Below are 19,715 nucleotides of genomic sequence, written 5' to 3' on the forward strand. Positions count from 1 at the left end.
ACACTCATGCAGACACACACACAAGCACGAACGTGCAATCTGTTTGGCTGCCTCACCAACCATCCTCCCCAGGGCATTTTTGCATGCACACATCCCATTGTTTTATGCATATATGCGCATGCATGCATGCGTGCACACACACACACACACGCGTGCGCACGCACACAGAGAAGAAAGAGACAGTGTAAACTGTATGGCAGAGCAGACGTTTTGTCCGTGTAAGTTTGCTATTAAGACTATTAATAGTTTAATTACTAGAAAAGCTGTTTTGTGCTTTGGCCTTTGAATGCGTTCCCTTGCTATGAATTGGGGCTGTGCCATCTCCATTGCTGGTTGCACGTGAGGTTTGAGCTCATTTTGCATGCATAATTTCATGTTTGAATGCCACCATGATGTCTCTTTGTTTACGGTGCTTGGCTGCTGACCCAAAAATCGCGGCTGCGGTTCCGGTCACAGTGGTCGCATTTCGATGAAGGCGAAATGCGAGAGACTTATGTATAGTACGATGTCGCTGCATGTTAAAGAACCCCAGTTGTTGAAATTACCCGGAGCCCTCCACTACGCCCTACCTCAAATCCTGTGTTGCTTTGTGACGTGAAACACATCAGCCAAACCTAATTTTACGTTGGATACATACATCCACAGTGCCTATTCAGAAATGAAAAAAAACTGGGCTTGCTTTTTAATCTTGCATTTTAAAATGAAAAATTTAAACTTAGTTTTTGTTAATCAGACATGTTTTAGTTGCACTCTTTCACGAACATGGTTTACCCTTTGATGTAAGGTCCACTTTTGCCAATCACATTGATGTATTTTTCACGGCTCCGAAAAGAAAAATCTGCGTAGAGTAAAAAAAAACAGCATGTGTGTGTGTGCATGTGCGTGAAGGCATGTTTGCTTCACTCATCTAGTGATCCAAAACGCATTTTTGCCCACTCCAAAAAAAGATGCTGCAGAATTACTTGGCCTAATCACATCACTCTTATTGTAATAACATGGTGCCATTTTGTTACATTGATATTATTATAACTGGATGGTTTATTGCAGAACATCATCTCTTTGAGACAAGAAAACCTCCGGCTACGACTGCGTTTATTTTATGTACAGCAGCAAAGCAAAACACCAACCGAAGAAAGTGAAGACGAATTCGTGAGTATGCTTGTATGTTTTGTGGAAAGCCTTTTATAATGTCCCAGTAGATTGGAAACTTGTGGGGAGATGCAAGTTGGAGCCTTTGGTCTCCTTAGAGTGTGCTACAGTGTGGTCTGTGCTGTTTTGATGCAGAAACTACATTGTTCGGTTTTAGTAGCACTTGTCTGTGTATTTACTGCTCTGTAGCAGCTGATACTTTAACAGTGATCAGTGCGCATTGTGGAATTTTTGCCTCTCACTGTTTCTGCTCCTGTCAAAATATGCTTTGCTGCTTTCCTTTTCTCCTTTTGCTAGGAGCTGGGCATGTTATATCACGTAAGTCACTGGTTATAAGGTAAAATAAAAGCACTCTCTGTGTTCTCCAAACATTGAAAACCGCATGCATGTCCAAATGATTTCCTGATGTGTACAGCCAGCGCTCTGTAAAACTAACTTGAAGAGGGCATGAAAGCTTGTTTGTCGTACCAGAGGTGCCCCCCAAAAAGATATGGGAGCATACTGGGTGTGAAGTATCTTTTGCATAAAAACATTGTATGAAATGGCCTTGAAGTGTGGAAGTAATTGCAAAATGAGCATTTAATGTGCAATGCATGACCAAAAGCAGTGATGTCATGACTGTCATCAACAGAAAGGTGACATAATGACATAAGTTCATGTGATCCTGATGGTAAGCAGGATTGGTCATGTTTTTTTGCCATCTTCTCTCTGTCTTTCTTTTGCAGTTTTTACTGTGTTGAGGTCTTTTTCTCTCTCTTGGTTTTCCTCCGGCTCTTAAGTGCTCAGAGGGTGCCTCTCTGGCTAGCAGAGCAGCAGAGGCTCGCAGATCACATTTTTTTTCTTACTCTTACGTCTTCCGTAGAGTGGCTTTCACCAGCTCGTTGTGCAGTTGCATTACGCGTATTTCTGTCTGCCACAAGTAGCACATGGCTGGTGACTGCATGTGCTGCGGGGAGATTTAATCCGCACTGTGCATGTGTCGCTTGCGGCACTGCCCTCAAGCATGTGGGGCCAACGCCATGCCAGTGAAAAATTCAGCACCGTGGGGCTGAATATATGAGGCTGTCAGCGCCTCATAGGCGGTGTGGGCTGGGCAATACTATTCTTGGGCTCAATAGCTGCTAAAAGCTGCATAGAAATCTTGATTATGCAGTATCAGTTACATGTCCATGTAAAACGTTTGTGCATTCATTTCTTACTCACTACTCTTCCTGGCATCTTACTCTTAATGGCGTTGTCATTTCAGCAAAAAAATGTGGCTGAGCAGATTAACAAGTTTGTGGCAGAGCTCGCAGAGCGGGACAAGCTTCTCGATGAGAGTCGGTAAGTTGATAGTGGTTCAGATTCTGGAGTTTGACTTTTGTTTTAACTTTAGATCACTGGGAGTGCAAAGTAGTTGTGTGCATCATTTAACTTGCCATATGTAATGGCATAATGAACCCTTTTTTTTTCCAAAAAAACTTAAGAGGATGCTTAAGCTTCGCCTTATGAGTAGATGCGATAGTGCCTTCACCTCATTTTTTTTTATTCCTTTCTCATTTCTCAGTGATTACCAATCCACAATCATATTACTGATCATGGTCATTGATTACAATCACAAGTACCGATTACCAATCACCAATCATAATTATCTCTCACCAGTCACTATGTAGGTTACAGCGTACAACATACTATGCTACTACATACTTGCATACATATACATCGTTTGTTTCAGTACAGTGAAGTACCATAACACCGCCTTTTCATTCCACACAATTTCTGATGCCTGATTAGCATATCGATGTTTTTTAATTACTGTAAGGTCAGCGCACATCCCAAACACATGTTAGTACTAAGTCATGCACACCACAGCATGTTCACTAGGTGCCCCTCTAACACACTTGAACCAACGAAATATTGTGGAGGTCGTTTCTCAACCGAAAGTTCGTTATTTCGGACTAATATAGACGCGGGGGGTTTGTCGCTGTCGCAACCACCCCGTTCCCCGTCACCATGAAAGGCGCCATCTTGGATTGAAATGGAATCGGCGGATGCAGTCGGACTGGCTTGGATAGGCTTGGCTATTTGTTCTCCTTCGTTGCCATTCGAGATAATGGGATGCTCTTCGTTGCCATCAAGATGGCCTACAAAGAGTGCTTGATCGCATTGAAAACGGTACAACGGGACAGTGGGACAGCTGCAGCGTCTGCCGCGGCTGGGACGCCGCCCCCCACGGTGCGGGGCAGCAAACGCGGTAGAGATGGGGAGGGGGGATCTGCATTTGGAGCGCTCGCTTCAGCTCGCGTCTTCCCGTGAGTTACCCATAGGTTACCCATGGGTTACCCCTCGGTCTTCGCGAGCGTCATTGCCCCATGCAAACTGACTGTTCTTGCTTTGCGCAGGGAGTGCATTCATTCGCGGCCGCTACTGTGCTGCTGTGGCCGCGTCGCACTGTCTGGTATCATGATGCGATAGGGTGCGGACTTGACGAAAGCATGGCTATGACTCAGATAGGGGCTAATATTATCGCTTGTAGGCGGAACATTAGGAGCGGCGGTTTTCATGATTTTGAAAGTCAGTTTTTTGCAGAAAAGTTATCTTTATTAAGTTCACGGATTTTTCGTACTGTTCGATTATTCGGACCGTTTTTCGGGTCCTGCCGAGTTTGAAAAATTGGTCGGTGACTGCACCATAAACCTTTACACTATTGAAAGTTCATTTGGGGTTCCAAGAAGGGCTCGTGCAAGTATTGATTATCATCATGAGCACACTGTGTGCCAAAACAAAGGGGTGCATTCATTAGGTGAAGGAAAGAAAAAATTTTAATTTTCTGGATGCCAAGCGGGGGGGGGGGTTCATTATGCGAGCACGTTCATTGCGCAAGTAAATACAGTTTGTCTGCACCAGATAAAGTATTCCAGCCATAGCTGCAGTAGCAAGGTGGCAATTGTTTTCATGTTTATTCTCAGCTCGCCTTTGCGCTACAAGGACTATAGCATTCTTATGATAATGCTACTTAATGCTACTGCAGTAGCAGCCCATCACCATGGACAAGACAAACTGCCACTGTGCACCATAGCCATGGTGCAGAACTGTAGTTGGGTTGTAAAAACTCGAAGTTCTCTGCCATTAGTTATGGCTGTATGTTTTTTTTATTAATGCAGTGGTTCATTGTTATTGTGATCACCATTTGGCATGGGTCTGCAAGCCAAAGCATGCTTGTAGGCTTGCAGCCAAGCTGCCTGAAAAGCATGACTTGAGTGGGCTGTTCATTTTTCGTGGTGAACAATTTATAACTAGTCAGCGTACCTGTAATGCGGCTTATGGTCTGTTAGAACACATTACTGCTGCTTTAACAAGAAGACACTCATCACAGACCTTAGCTCAGGAAGCAGTCGGTCAGCTAAGGGATCATCTCAGCAAATTGATTGATTGATTATTGGGGTTTAACGTCCCAAAGCGACTCAGGCTATGAGGGACGCCGCAGTGAAGGGCTCCGGAAATTTCGACCACCTGGGGTTCTTTAACGTGCACTGACATCGCACAGTACACGGGCCTCTAGAATTTCGCCTCCATCGAAATTCAGCCACCGCAGCCGGGAGCGAACCCACGTCTTTCGGGCCAGCAGCCGAGCGCCATAACCACTGAGCCACCGCAGCGGGGCCATCTCGGCAAATTAATCCTGTGCTACTCTTACAGCTTTTTCTAGCATTCTAGGTGAAAATTTAAAAATTCTGACTAGTTTTGTAGAATTGTATTCACTGTGTATATTCTGCTTAGTTTGTTTCTGTTTATGCATATAGTAGTAAAACGTGAAACCTAAAGGAGCCAAGATTGGAATACATTGATTATAATTTGCTTGTGTCATTTATAAAATTAACCCTTTCAGGTGCAGTTTGCCATTGCTCTTGTTTTCTTGCATAAACAGTTCATTCGAACGTAGGAAAAGCCAATTGTTGGGTTTAGAATGCAAAACACCAACAGCTTTTACAGGCAAATGCAAACTTTGTACATGTCACAGTGGTTGGAAGTTACAACATTGAAACTCCAGGATTTCAAACGAGTACTTGAGGGATCAGGGGTATGCATATTATTTTTCCAGAGGCAGAAAAAAATATGTTACAAAATCTGTCCGCACGAGTATTGTCGAAGGACCTGCTAACAAGCTTACTGTTCCGAGAAATATTATTTACTGCGTTCGCTAGCAAACATGAAAAGGCACACCAGTTGCGATATGAAGAGTGAAAACTTTTTCTGAAACAAAGAATCGCTGCTAGCTGTAGCACACTTCAGAAAAGAGAAATCTGCAGTGTACACAATTGTGTACATGGCAGCTGAAAGGGTTTAATAGTAGCTCCTTTTACAAAGGATTTCGAGGCAGTGTGTTAATAACGCAAATTTTTCTGTAGGACAAAGAGGGAGGAGCTGGAGAAACTTGTAGATACCGTGCTTCGTGAGAAGGCTGCACTAGAGGACGAGCTGTCTAAATGGAAGACGGTGAGTAACTATACACATTTTTGACTTAGATTCCAAATTTGCACTGTGGTGGTGGTTGCAAACTGAATGGTCATTGAGTCTAGCATCCACTCAGTGTTCTGTTCAGAAGTATGTATGCGTCACTGCCAAATGCAGGCACGAACCTACACCTGCCTCGCCAATGCCACGACTGCTGCTAATTTACGACGAAAGCCTTTTCTGGTTGCTGCTATGTCTGTCCCCTCTCGTTCACACTTGGCTGCTCAGCGCACAGGACGCACGGAATAACAGCGTAGGAGCTCAAAATGTCCTGCAGCAGAACGGCATCTCATTTCCAGTGTGATTGAATGTTCAGGTTTTTCGGCGTGACCTGAGGAGCGAAAATGCTTGTGTGCTGTATGCTAAAATGCAGTAGTCAGTGCAGGAAGGGTGTACGAATGTTCCACTTCCCTGCTGTTCCACGGTTTTAATTAGTGCTGACTTGGATAACTGCTAGGGCATTGCCGAGTGGCATGTTATCTCTGGCGTTTTTAAGTACCATTTGTCAAATGTAGTGACGGCAGTCCGGCGAGCAGGAAGACATTGAAAGGCTTCCCAAATGAAACTGGTGGGCTGACCTGTGCCAACAAAGAACTGCGCAACTCTGCGACTACGATAGCAACAAACGAGCTTGACGGTCGTCAAGGAACAGGGTCACAGCTGCTCACTGCTGCACTCAGTTTAAAGCTGGCTAAGCATCTTCTAGATAAAGTGCCAAAAGCAGCTACAACAGTCATGAACGAGGTAGAAGCAGTTGTGTGTGGCTGCGATCATCCAAGATAAATCTGGTTCCATCTCGCATCACAAAGTGATAAAGCCGAGTTTCAGTAGTTTTCAGCATGAACAAACAAAAGTACAAAGCTTTGTCGCATTACTCCTCTCACAGAGAAGCATCGGCCCGATAGGTGTGCAGAAATAAACATTGAGAAGAGTAAAATAAACACTAAGAATGCAAACACAAAGCGTCTATTAGCGTTCATTATAAGGCTTCATTCAGGCACACAACATGCACAACGTCTGGGTGTGAATGGCGCCGGGTGTGAATTCTGGATGTGAATGATGCTGTAACCCCTTCAGGGATGACCTCGTTGTCAAGTTCTCCGATTCGACAAAGAACCTCGTATGGGCTGAAGTAGGGGCGCAGGTTTTCACTGAGTTCACGGTGGCGAATGGTTGTCCATACCCACACACACTCACTGGGCCTGTATTCTGTGCGACGGCAACATAGATGTAGCGTTAGGCATCGGTGCGTTGTTGGTCCTTGATCCGCTGAACAAGTTGTCAGGCTTCGTCTGTGTGCTGAAGGTAGGCAGCGACGTTGATGTCTTCGGTGATGTTTGGGTGCACAGTGTCTAGCATGGTGGTTGCCTCCCTGCCGTGGATGAACCCAAACAGTTTCATCTGAGTGGTCTTCTGCATGCGGTGTTGTACGCAAAGATGACTTAGCAGAGGATGGCATCTCAGATCTTGTGTTCAGTGTCCACATACATGGCGAGCATGTCAGCGATAGTGTGGTCAGACAGTCCGTAGGTGTGTTGGTTTTTTTGACGTCACCCTTCATCTGTTGTGTACATGATGGAAATGAAAATTCGATACTGGAATTTTTAATGTGTGAGGGTCGAAAACCAGAGACATTGGAAATCATTTAGTAATGCCTATATTTACTATTGTGTGCAAAGAGATAATGGAGACATTCTTGTTTCCTTGTCTTTTTCTGTCATTGTGTTGTACAGGTAACTCAGAAGCACATATTGTGTTGAGAAGCACTCTGGTTTCTGTGCCAGTGAAGAGTATAAGATCACGTTTTTGCCTTACTAACTATCAGGCTGCTGCTACAAAATATGAGATAGCTGTTCCAGACAGAATTTTAGTCTGCCGCAAAGCCTGCTCTGGAATGCTCTTGGCGTTTTCCACCACTGAGCTGATCATCCCTCATGGAGTCAGATACAGACGGTTATTTTTCCAAGTTCATTTTCCTCAAAGATTTTATTTATACACGTGCGCGAAGTTCAAATATTGGCTGCAGCACAGCGGGAATGTGTGACATGACCAAACCACCACGATGCAGTGAATGTGTTGTGAAAATTCTCATTATTGTAGTGTAGTTTTAATTTCCTTTGTCAAATTAGCAGATGTTTTCATCAACCCAAATCTTTTGTTTTGAGTTGGTCGTGTTAGACATGTAACATTAGCTAAATTGAGCTGTTTTGTCTTTTTATTGTAGCTGTGCTTATTGTCTTTACAAATTGCATCATTTCCAGAATACAGCTGTTTCTGAGGCTGTCCAAGATGATAATGTGAAGATGCTTAGCACATTGTCTCATGTCAAGAAGCACAATAAGGAGCTGGAAGACGAAGTAAAGGTATGCAACAGTTGGTATCATTGGTCTTGTAGGTGCCTACGTGCAGTTTATTTTTGATGGGATCAAGTCTCTGGTCCTTTTTATTTGCTTGCTAGAGTGTCAAAGGTCTGCTTGCAGCCGAAGAGTGTACATAAATTGGTACTTGCCTTGTAACTGCAACGGAAGTGCTGCATTCCCTCTGTGTTTTTATGAATTGTGGTGTCATCATTAGGCTCTTTCATTGTTGTGTGCATGTGTTGGGCACTTTGTGCACTCCTGGGTGGCACATCATGCTGTGCACGTATGCATGGGTAGATCAGCTTTTCTCTCCAGGCACGTTAGCTTAATGTAAATCCACTAAAAAAAACTTCGCAGCCAGCTCCAGCGTGCACTGCAGTGAAGAGCAGGCCTGGAGCAACACTGGAGCGGGGTGTGAGTGCTCAACTTGCCAAATTTTTTTATCACTGAAAACAGAAAGTGTTTTGATTAAACTTCCTGAAATAAATTGCATTGAATGGTACTGTTCAACGTCCTCTTTTTCATATTTTTACTAGGACCACCACACTATGCAGTTCACAGCTGAATATGTTGCAGAATGCAGTTCTTCTCAAATTCATAATTTTTTTGCTGACGAGGCTTACTTTTTCTCATTTTTATCGGCGTTGTTGCCTTCTGGACAACTTTAAGAAACCGATTGGAGAACATAAAATTTGATAAATTCAAAATTGCAGTTTTGTGCCTTTTTCCTTGTTTTATATTTGAGGAGAACAAAACAGAATTCATTTTAAATTATTGTGTATTCGCATAAAAAAAATTTGTGCGTGCATAAAGTATTTTATTTACAAATTTTCTTGTTTTACTAGGTGTTGCTACCGTTTGCAAACTTAAAATGGCGGCCATGGCATGAAAAAAATGTTCTTCACCAAAATTAAGCTGAGATAATGTTTGCCATAGTAAAGTAATAAACCTTGATTTTTTTTTTGAGAAACTCTAAGGTGGTTGAGCACAGTCTTGATCAGTTGGTGTGTAATGGCCCTGTATACCTTTGCTGAATAGCTGCACTTGAGTGGATGCTAATTAGTAGTTATTCCCTTATTCCATATAGTAGTTCTATGTATTGATTTTCAGTGAGCAACTTGTGTTTTTTTTTTTTCTTTACTGTTGGGCTGTTGGAAAATTTCTCCACAAAAGTTTTGTCACATTTATGCTAGATTCCCTGGCCGCCGCGGTGGCTCAGTGGTTAAAGTGCTCGGCTGCTGACCCAAAAGACGCGGGTTCGATACCGGCCGCGGCGGCTGGAATTTCTTTGGAGGAGAAATTCTAGAGGCCCGTGTACTGTGCGATGTCAGTGCACGTTAAAGAACCCCAGGTGGTCGAAATTTCCGGAGCCCTCCACTACGGCGTCTCTCATAGCCTTAGTCGCTTTGGGACGTTAAACCCCATAAACCAACCATAAACCAGCTAGATTCCCAGGGGTTTGATTCCCAGTGCTTTGTGGTACCCACTAGTTTTCAGTGGTTACAAGCTTTCCCCTGTCCTGGTGGTCAACTTCTTTGTGGTGAATTGCTTTGAAAGTGAGTCCCTGACCTCACCTTGTGCCAGACCATAAATACCTTGTGCCATGCCGCTCTGTGGCTAAAGCTGCCCTTACGCCATTTAAATTTATCATCATCTTTAAAAAGTGTAAGTTATTTGGGATCTCACTATCCTGGGATCTCATCAGTAGTAAAATTTAAAAATTTTTTAGCGTAATCTTTATTATCCCTTAAAGAACTATGGACACCGAATTTTCGCTTTTGCGTTTTTTTTCTTTCAGATGATGTGTTAGATATTAATATACAGGGAGCACCCTGTGGCATTTGCCTGTGACCACTAAATAATTCATAATTTAATTACTTCTTGATGCTGTTTCGGTTTTGGTTTCATCAACCGAACGATGGCTGTGTTTTGTAGTTGAACTAAAGTCACGTGATGCACAGAAAAAAAATGGCAATATACCTGCTGATACGCCATTTGTTGTAATTCTAGTTCTTGAAGCAGACTGGTTTAAATGCTGTAGGGAGTAGAAACTACATATCAACGTTCATGTTCCAGTTTTAGTGTTACAGCACTACTTCACGGGGTCAAACCGAACCAAGAATTTTGTGGCGCCCCTGACTGACCTTGAGAGTGCTCAGATAAAAAGTTGAGCTTGGCACATGATGGCCTTAGCTGCCTTTGTGCCATTAAACCCAACACAACAAATAAAAAGTATTGCCACGACTGGGTTTCGAACCTGCAGCAACGCAAACAGATCAGCTTTGCTGGCCACTGCAAGAGAGCACTATGCTATCACCGCAGCCGATCACGCCACCTGTTAAACTGCAACACACTCTCGCGCTGTGCATTGCATGTCGTCAACTTCCATCTACAGTGCGAACAGATCAGATCAGCTTAACCTCAATCCGAGCTTAGCATCAGTCTTAATAATGTCACCAGACATGACGACCACCCAGCAAAGCAAAACCATGAGCCAACCAGGCTGAACACGTGCTTTCGCACGTCTGATCGGTTTAACTGCGTTAAAACCCTACCAGTTCTTTCCGTGCCTCACATGACCTAAAGATCAACTCCACATCACAGTTATCGTTTGGTTGATGAACCCGAAACAGCATGAGAGAAGAAATTCAAAAACAAATTATTGAGTTGCTTTAGGCGAATACCATGTGGTGAGCCATGTACTTTAATGTCTAGTGCATCATTTTCAAGAAGAAAACATGCAGTAAAATTAGGTCCTTCAACTTTGCATTTTCAGATGCACTCCGAAATGTGAATAACAGTTCTGTGTGCTCCAAAAACTGAAGAGATTATTCACATAAATTCAGAAGTCATATGCGTATTTCTTGGCTGTGTTTTGCATATTTTATTGGTGAATTAATGATCCATGAAATGGTAAAGCTTGATTCCAAGAAGTTAATTTTCAAGAATAAATTTGCTGCTTTTATTTTGGTCCAAAAAGCCTGTATCCCCTTTTAAATTATGAATACTTTGGTGGTCTTATTTGCTTTCGATTAAGGTTAAGCTTCTAGAAAGCACAAGCTTCTGTACATGTATCACATGCATACGAATGGCAAAATTGCATTCAAGATGTCTGTAGGAATTGAAGAACGTCACTTTCAAGCAGTTTCGACCACTGGTTTTGTTTAAAAAAGGGGTACACAGTTGCACCATTGACTTCGTAAAAATACCTCAAATTTGGTATGTACCTGTACCTCAGTCTTTTGGATGTATAAGACATCTTGGATTAGAACTGAAAATTGGTTTGAAAATTTTGAGCTTTTGAGCCAAACAATATTCAAAATTTTTTTTTCCTGCCAAGATGGGTCTTGTCGAACTGTGCACTCGTGCTTGTAAAAACTTACAGAACACCAAGAAGGCTTATTAGCAAAAAATAAAAACACACTGAATGGTTTGTTTGATTAGTCGGTAGCATTCAGCATTTAAAAATATGGTACATAGATGCACCATTTTCTGTTTGCCGGCATTTGAAGCAAACGGGACACGTGTGTCCCGCTGTCGTATAAAGGTTCTGTAAGGCATGTTGACGGGCTTGTTGGTTTTGCATCTTGAAACTTGGAAAAAACCACCTAGGCGCAAATAATTTCCCAAGGACACAAAAAGAGACGAGGAGACAACGGACAGGCACCTGTTCGTTGTCTCCATGTCTCTTTTTGTCCTTGTGAAATTATTTGCGCCTAGGTGGTTTTTTCCAAGTTTCAAGATGTCGTATAAAGGGTTAAAAGCAAAACAAATGCATTGAGGAAGAGTTGATTTTAATGATTAAAGTTTTTTTTTTGTATTAAGAGAATTGTATAATTTTGTGTTATGGCGGTGCCATGTTTGTGCATCACATGCACACACACACACTGAAAAAAAAAAAAAAGCAGTGCTGTTGCTACTTTGCAGAAACTGAGGCAGGAGCTAGGCAGGCTGGAGTACAAGGACATTCCCATGTTGAAGCGACAGTTGGACACCAAGACTGCTGCCCTGCAGGCCCTTTCGTTGCATGCAGCCAAGCAGGAGGAGGCCTTGGAGTCCCTGCACAACGATCACTCGATATGTTCCTTAACACAGCCCAGGATAGAGGCCTTCCTGCAGCTTATTGATGACTCCCTTGCAGCGGGTGATATTCAGGCAGTACAACGTGCCAGGAATGACTTTCAGAGAGAGTTAAGCAAGGTACGGTTGCTCCGCTTTGTGAGCTTCGTTTGTCAGAGCTGTATGTGTTTCATCATTTTACTTATTTTGTTGCAGCATCTAGTCATTGCTTGTTTAAACAGGCCTCAAGGCCTCATTGAGCTTTTATGGAACTTTCTGCTGCTTCATTGAGATACTTTTTCGGCAAGTGAATTCTTTTGAAATAACCTGATGTCAAAGTTCTAGGCTAACACATTCCCATTCAAAATGCTATCCTGTGCTAATACTAAATTTATACTAATAAAGTTGAGCCTGTGTATATCGAAACCAGATAAAGTTGATCTCGGATATATCCAACTCTAAGGGGATCGCAGAATAGTTTGAGATATCGATAAATTGATATTTAAAACATGGCATCAGATAGCTTTATCTGTAACACAGAAGCATAAATGTGGTGCATTAACGCTAGTGTGCGCTTTCTGCAGCGATGTGCTTCCCGCCGGCATACTGGCAGCACACCATTCGCTGGGTGCTGCTAAACGTAGCTCACTATGTATTGAAGCCACAGTGTATGGTGCTTTGGAGGAAGCCACCGCCGATCAAAAGTGGTCTAATTCTGTTATTGGCATACTATAAACGCAACAAAATTAGGGTAGGGTTAATTTCTGCGTCGCCTTCAGGAGCGAAGCAGGCCACGCGAGAGCTGTCACAAGCCTTTGGTCAGCTAGGCTGGCTTCACCATGTGACAACCAGTGTACCAAACACTGGCTTTTCCGCACGGCAGCGGTGTCACGTGGAAATCAAGCACGTCAGACCGAATGCCACCCTCACTCAAACACACCACACGTTCACCATGTCGCGTGGCTTCACAGCGCTAGTACTGCTAGCAGGTACCCAAGGCTGCACCTAAGACATGGCTCCGAGCGTGAAAAGCGCTTGCGAGAGTGCCATTAGCAGAAGTGTCACTTGGAGGGGTGCGGTGTGCAGTTGATACAGCGAGCGTTCACTAAATGGGGGTTCAATTAAAGGCCTACTTGACCGAAATTTTTCAAACAGTAAAAAGGTTGTTTTTTCATAGTACACCCCCCTATTATGCTACCCACAAAACATTACGCTCCAGTTTCAAGCAGCTACGGTGCCAAAGGCACGTAAAAATCGGAGTTTTCAATACCGAAACTGGAAAAACGGAAATCTTTTCAAACCACACAGCTGGGCAGAACGACGTGGTTGCTGGACCCCAGTCGACCGTATACGCCCACCGCGCAAATTACCGTAGGTAGTGTGTCTGTATCGACTGAGTAATAATTCATATCATATAATCAAAAATGTGTTGTCTTCCTTTGAAAATATTATCATTCAAATTACATGCGTTCGGTTCCATGAGTTCTTGGAGACGTGCCTTGAATGGTAACGCTGAAGCTTCCTGTAATAGACCTCAAGTATGAATGGCGTGAGGCAGTAAGAAATTCGACGTTTTCAGTAACGCTCATGTGGCCTTCCAGGATTCTCAGGCCGGCCTGCGAATCTTCGAGGCAGCAGATGCACTCGGCGCACAACGGCATTACTGCGCATTGGGCAGAGTTGTACCTGCAATAAACGCGTGCATATGCGGATTCCTTTTCAGACGAAGCAGACCTCTCCTTAGTCCTCTGCCTGGTGTAAACAACGTGCCGTCAAAAGGGCATTGCTCGATGAGCAAAGCCATCCACTTTAGCTTCTGAACCAGCTAAGCTAGCTTGTGCGAGCGGTCCCCCGTCCTCTTTATACTCCAGATTAGAAACGCCTCCAAGCGTTCTCCGAATTATAACCCTCTCGGTTCGTGGCATGCTTTGCCGATCGGGCCAGAAACACGTATACGTGCTCTGTTGCATGATGTAGACCGGGACAGGTCTATTGACAAATCCCATCCCACAAATGGGGTTAGCGCGAGGCAGAAGCGTCAGTCACCCACCATTATCTTTTTTGAAGAAGAGAGGGGAATCCACGTTAAAACCTGAGCTCCAGACAGCTGACACCAGCTTTCGAGATCGGGGGTGAAGGGCAGTGGCCGAGAGGTATACATGGTGCTTTCTGCGTTCCTCGTATTCCTTTCCGCGGCCACGCACTTCGTCGACATGATGCCAGCAGTTAATTTTTCTCGGAGACCATTGAGCTTCGCGGTGAAAACAGCCAGCAACGCGCCAGAAGGAGCTTACAAGGCTCGCGCACTCACTTCAGAACGCCTGAAACTGGCGAGCCGGCGATGCCGGTGTCTCAATTGGGTGTCATTTCCGGTCAGGTTTGTTAGTTGTCCAGCACACCGCTAGGGGACTGCATCGTCTGCTACAGAGGTTTTTGAACGCTTCTAACTAAAATTCTAGATGCTTCACAGCCCTAATATTAAATATAAATATTGTTCATAACATGCGCACTATATCTAGCGCAAAATTAGCCGAAGTAAACTTTCGGTCAAGTAGGCCTTTAATGTGAACCGCATTACTGTACATTTAAATGTGTGGATATAACGAAATTGAGAAAAGTCCTCAATTTTTTGTTACATGCAGGTTTTCGTTACATGTGAAAACTTGAAAGGACTGTGCATAACGGAAGCCAAAATAGAAAACAAACGTTCACGTTAAACCCCTGTTAATCGAACTCGTAAATATTGAGAGTCATTTTGCCATCACATTGATAATGAAAGTGCGACAGCAGCTGCCACTGTCTCCATTGCGGATCGCACGATGCCCTTATGCATGTAGTGGGAAGAGTGGGGAGGCGGGTGAGTCGGAAGCACCTATCTCTTTCTGCGTGCTTGCCTTCCGTAAAAAGGAAAAAAATTTAGGCTATCTTGTTTGCTAAGAGTAGATGTAAGCATGAAATACACTGCAAGAAAGACAGCGTGTTCTAGGACGGCTCATAGATAATGATAGCTGCACTTGAGTCTTGGAGAGTGTCCCTCATCAGCTGCGCTCTGGCTTCACTCAACACTGGATCACGAGAATGCTGTTTTTGACACATCCACACCAGTGACGGTACAGCATGTAGGCACCAGAGGGTGAAGGAAAGCTTCACTAATGTTCATTTCGGTTTAGCTCAGTGATCTCTCAAGTAAAACTTGTTGCTGGGCGAGTTGGTGCATAGTTTCTGAAAAAGTTGGGTAACACACAAACAATCACGAGAAAGAAAGACAGGACGATGCGCTTCTCCTGTTTTCGCATCGTCCTGTCTTTCTTTCTCGTGATTGTTTTTGTGTTGCGCTAACTTTTTCAGAATCAGTGATCTCCCTCCGTTCTGGTGCCATGGTCACCTATGGTGCACCGACGATGGGCACTAAAAGAATTTCATGCCTAAAATATTTCGGTCTGGCCATCTGCCGTAGCAATAGACTCTTCACCTCACTTTGCCGCACTCTCCGCCATCCCCACTCCCGCTGTGCGTGTGCTGTTGGCGCCTGAATTGCGCTAGCAAATGAGCGGCGATAATGGGCACTCATTGCTGGCCCCGTTTCCTCTTTGCTATGTCCTGTTGTTTTGTGCTGCCTTGAGACCTGAGCTGTTGTGGTGCCATTTGGCGTGACGCTATAAAAGCGAAAGCTGTGGAGGCTGCAAATCACGCTGGGGCATGGCGCATTGTAAACGTTCCTCTAGTGGTGGTTCATGTTTTATTGTGTTGAAACTTTTGCATGATTTGGCCAAATTTCAAGCAACGTAGCACTAGTTAATGAATAGGCAGTGCGGAAAGTTTGTTATATCAAGGTAGACTGCCGCAACACCTTTGTTGCATGCAGTTTGCAAATGCATATATTTCAATGATTGGAGAGCGTTGGGGAATTGAGAAGCTTCATAATATCAAGGAATTCACTACATGGAGGTTCATTACATCTAAATTTAATTCTACTTTGCTATACTTTTGCATCAGATTTTCAAGATGCATGGAATGACAATTTGATATAAGCAATAATTTGATATATCTGGGTTCGATATATCCGGGATCATCTTATTTCAAATCATTGGCTCTATCGAATACTGAGATTGCCCCCTGTAAAGTCCTGTGTAAAAGTATGGGAAGTTGCATAGTATATTGAACTCCAGTTTCACCATTCATTCAGTATGTTGGAACTGTGCACTGTGCCTCTGAAAGTGGTACGTCTCCTAATGGGTAAAAAGTTGGTTTTTGAGGAAAGGAAATGGCGCAATATCTGTCACATCTCGGTGGACACCTGAACTGCGCCGTAAGGGAAGGGAGGAAGGTGAGAGTGAAAGAAGGAAGGAAGAAAGAGGTGCCGTAGTGGAGGGCTCCGGAATAATTTCAACTACATGGGGATATTTAACGTGCACTGACATCGCACAGTACACAGGCGCCTTTGTGTTTTGCCTTCATCGAACCCAGGAACTCCAGCTCAGTAGCCACTGCGGCGGGTCAGGAAAATAACGAACTACTTTTTTGTTACGGAAATATTCTGTGTGGGGGTCCTGAGTGTGGGTTGAGCTTCACTGCATACTTAAGCTGTATCCGGCTATACTCGAAATTCGCACTCGAAGTTCACTTTTCGCACATGTACATTTATGAACAGGGGCAGTGGCCCAAGCGCACGTACATAAGAGGTGGGGTCACGGTTCACCTTTTATGTACCTATGCAGGAATTGCTACCCTCGTCTGCATATGTTTGCATTTCTTAAGTAATTTTGTACTGTTAGTTATTCTGGAGCACCGACTCAGCCATACCATTTGACGATAACAGTGGCTGCTAAGGGGCTGTGATTTGTTACAAAACTGTAGCTCATAGTGTTGCTTTGTTTATTGTGGCTACTCATGACTGCATGTTTGGCATATGGAGAGTGGAGATAACTGTATGCCTGTGCCTCAGTACTGTATTTGCTAGAATATAATGCGAGTTTCTTTTCTTGAATGATTTACTTCAGAACACACCATTCGTTATATTGGGACTGAACTATTCATAAAGGGTGAATTTTTTTTCTCTGCTCTGAGATATACCTAAAGTAAGCTCAACCACCAGGCTTGTGAGCTGTGGGAAGAAGCCAGCTTCTCAATGACCTTGCAGTGCACATAACGCGCAGTGCACATAGGAAAAATAGGGTGGCTGTGAATGTGAAAACAAGGCAGCGGCGGTGTGGGCTGTTGAGAAAGGGAAAGCAGTGTGAAGTAGGGAAGGAAAAAGGTTTAATGGGCACTGAACTATGCAGCACAATAAGATAAAGTAGCAGAGGCAAGTAGCAGAGGGTCAGTGGCATAGTGGCTGCTGCTGTGTGAAAGGCCACTTGCTTTAATATGTGGGAGGCTTTGCAGTACTCGATTTCGTCATGCTAACTTCTGAAGTATAGCCTCATGAAAAACATGGTGGATACAGAAGGTGATGCTGTGTTCATGCATTATCTTCTGCTCTGCCTGGCGTGGTAATTTTGAACTCGTGTTATAATTGCAATATATTTTTCCTCATTCCTTAAGGCTAAAAATCTCTCCCTTGCATGATATCTGTGATTGCCTGATTTCATGCAAATATGGTATGTCAATGAATTTATAAGATAATTTGATTCCTACTTTTTTTTATGATTATTGCTACGTGGAAGGGTGCAGTTTGCTAGTGGAAAAATGTAAAAGGTATACCTATACGTATCACATGCCACAGCACTTTTCTGATAGAAACTTTTGCTGTGCTTGTGGAAAGCTGAATGTGTTTTGTGCTGAATTGTGTAGTCAGTGTGTGGCTAGCAAATGCAAAAAAAAATTCTGTGCCATTTTTTTGGACCTGATTTATGTTCCAGATTTCCAGCGAGCACTGCTCATTCCAACAAGACTCCAACGAGCACCCATGTTCAGTTGCTGCATTCAATGATAGGGTGTGGAAGCTTGAGGCTGAACTTCAATCCAGGGAAAACGTGATTGAGGCAAGTGTTTTTTTTTTTGTTTTTTTTTTCATGAATTTCTTGTGAGCAGTAAGCTATATATATTAAATGTAGCAGCTTTAGGTTGGATAATATTCAGTGAATTCAGTCTGAATGTACTGAATGTAGAAAAACAAGCTTGAGAAAAAGAACCTGGTTCTTTTAAGCGTTTTACTTCAGTTACTGTTTGATTTCATTGCCAGAAAATGAATTCAGTTTGCTCCAAAACCTCTGGTTTAAATTCATGTTTTTCTTCTTGGATAACTGGTTTTAAGTATCTTTAGGAGCTCCTGGTTGCCTTTGTTGACATGTTTTCTGCAGTTATCTTTCCATTAGCTTTCCATTAGATCAAATGAAAATTTAGAAATTGGTACAGTCTTACCGTATTTATTCAAATATAACAAGTTTTTTTCTGTTAATAGGAATGAAAAGTCACCCCTTGCATTATAATCGAATATTCATGTTAAAATCAAATATTATGGGGAGACAAAAGCACACTATGCCATATTTACTTGCATATTGGTTGACGGGTCGTGCAGGTTGGTCCCAAACTTCAAGAAACTTAAAACCAATGGAAGCTCTGAACCACAAATACCGATCAACACATATTGGAGCAGTGGCCAAGTAGTCTGAGACTAATTCACTAATTCACGTCATCCAAAATGAACAAAATCTGCATGCAGAAGCACGAGAGGTTCATTCACACAGGTCTGTTTATGGCTAACTTAATTTATTTACACCCGTGCATCACTGCTGACTGCTTGCGGTGCGTACCGTACGACTGGCGATAGCGGTGTCACATGTGGGTTCTTTGCTTAGTGGTGAAGTGTGTGGTCGTGGCTAGCGTGTTAGTATCATCGTAGTTGCTTGGGAGAGTGTTTGGATCACCCAAAATTCTGCACATTCTAAACAGTACAGTCTAGCCAGAAGGAATTTTACCAATTCGTATCATGCCACAGTTCGTATCAACCTTGGTCGCATCATCGAAATTCTGTTGTTGCGGCTATACCAGCTGTTTTCAGGCTAATTCTATGGCAGCAGTGTGTGCGTTATAGATTATGAGGCATCGCTTTGTCACAACGTTTTCATTGCCTTTGCATAGGGTCAAATTAAATTATCCACTGGCTCTTTTTCTTTGCAGTGCTTAAACAGTGACGTAGGATGCCTGACATCTCGTCTTGAAGCCACTCAGTCAAGGTGTCTAGAATATGAAACCGAGTTGAAAAGGGCAGCTGAAATTCACCAGAAAATATGTGCTGAAAAAGACAAGCTTCTGGATTCCGTACAGAGGAAAATGCAAGAAATGGAGAGCCATACGCAGGTGGGCACCTTTTCTTTTTTTACTCACGGTATTAAGTTTAGGTTACCTTTTACATGGAAGCAAATGGTTAGTTCAGTAGTTTCGGATTCTGGCACGACAAGTGCTCGGGAGGTTACCGGAAGTTTGCTGTCACAGCAGATCAAGGCGATTGGGGCACACTGATTCTCGCGCCTGAATCTGGCACTCTTCCAAAAAAGCCAGTCATGCTTGCCCCTTGCACTATGCACTGCAGGCATGACTTTGCTTTGGCTTGGCCTTGCCAGTGTCATGTTCCGTAGAGCAGCATCCCTTCGCCACTCACTTACCTTTCGCACTCGCATGCGGCGAATCTTCCCATGCCTCCCCTGCGTG

General features: G+C 43.5%; 1 protein-coding gene across 8 annotated transcripts in view; it reads left to right on the plus strand.

Moving 5' to 3' along the window:
* Window positions 1-19,715, plus strand: part of LOC149353066 (uncharacterized) — an 83,534-nt gene that overhangs the window by 10,875 nt on the left and 52,944 nt on the right. For 7 of the 8 annotated variants that reach the window (XM_089582264.1, XM_089582271.1, XM_089582265.1 and 4 more), the window contains exons 4-11: window positions 1,048-1,149; window positions 2,396-2,472; window positions 5,538-5,625; window positions 7,905-8,006; window positions 8,361-8,417; window positions 11,931-12,203; window positions 17,924-18,046; window positions 19,185-19,364. In XM_089582264.1, coding sequence (XP_089438390.1) covers window positions 1,048-1,149; window positions 2,396-2,472; window positions 5,538-5,625; window positions 7,905-8,006; window positions 8,361-8,417; window positions 11,931-12,203; window positions 17,924-18,046; window positions 19,185-19,364 — 1,002 coding nt within the window. The remainder of the gene's footprint in view (window positions 1-1,047; window positions 1,150-2,395; window positions 2,473-5,537; window positions 5,626-7,904; window positions 8,007-8,360; window positions 8,418-11,930; window positions 12,204-17,923; window positions 18,047-19,184; window positions 19,365-19,715) is intronic. The other variant, XM_089582266.1, reaches the window with a different exon arrangement.

This window comes from Amblyomma mixtum, chromosome 3, assembly GCF_055824585.1.
Source record: "Amblyomma mixtum isolate Tamu chromosome 3, ASM5582458v1, whole genome shotgun sequence".
In the NCBI taxonomy this organism is placed as follows: Eukaryota; Metazoa; Arthropoda; class Arachnida; order Ixodida; family Ixodidae; genus Amblyomma; species Amblyomma mixtum.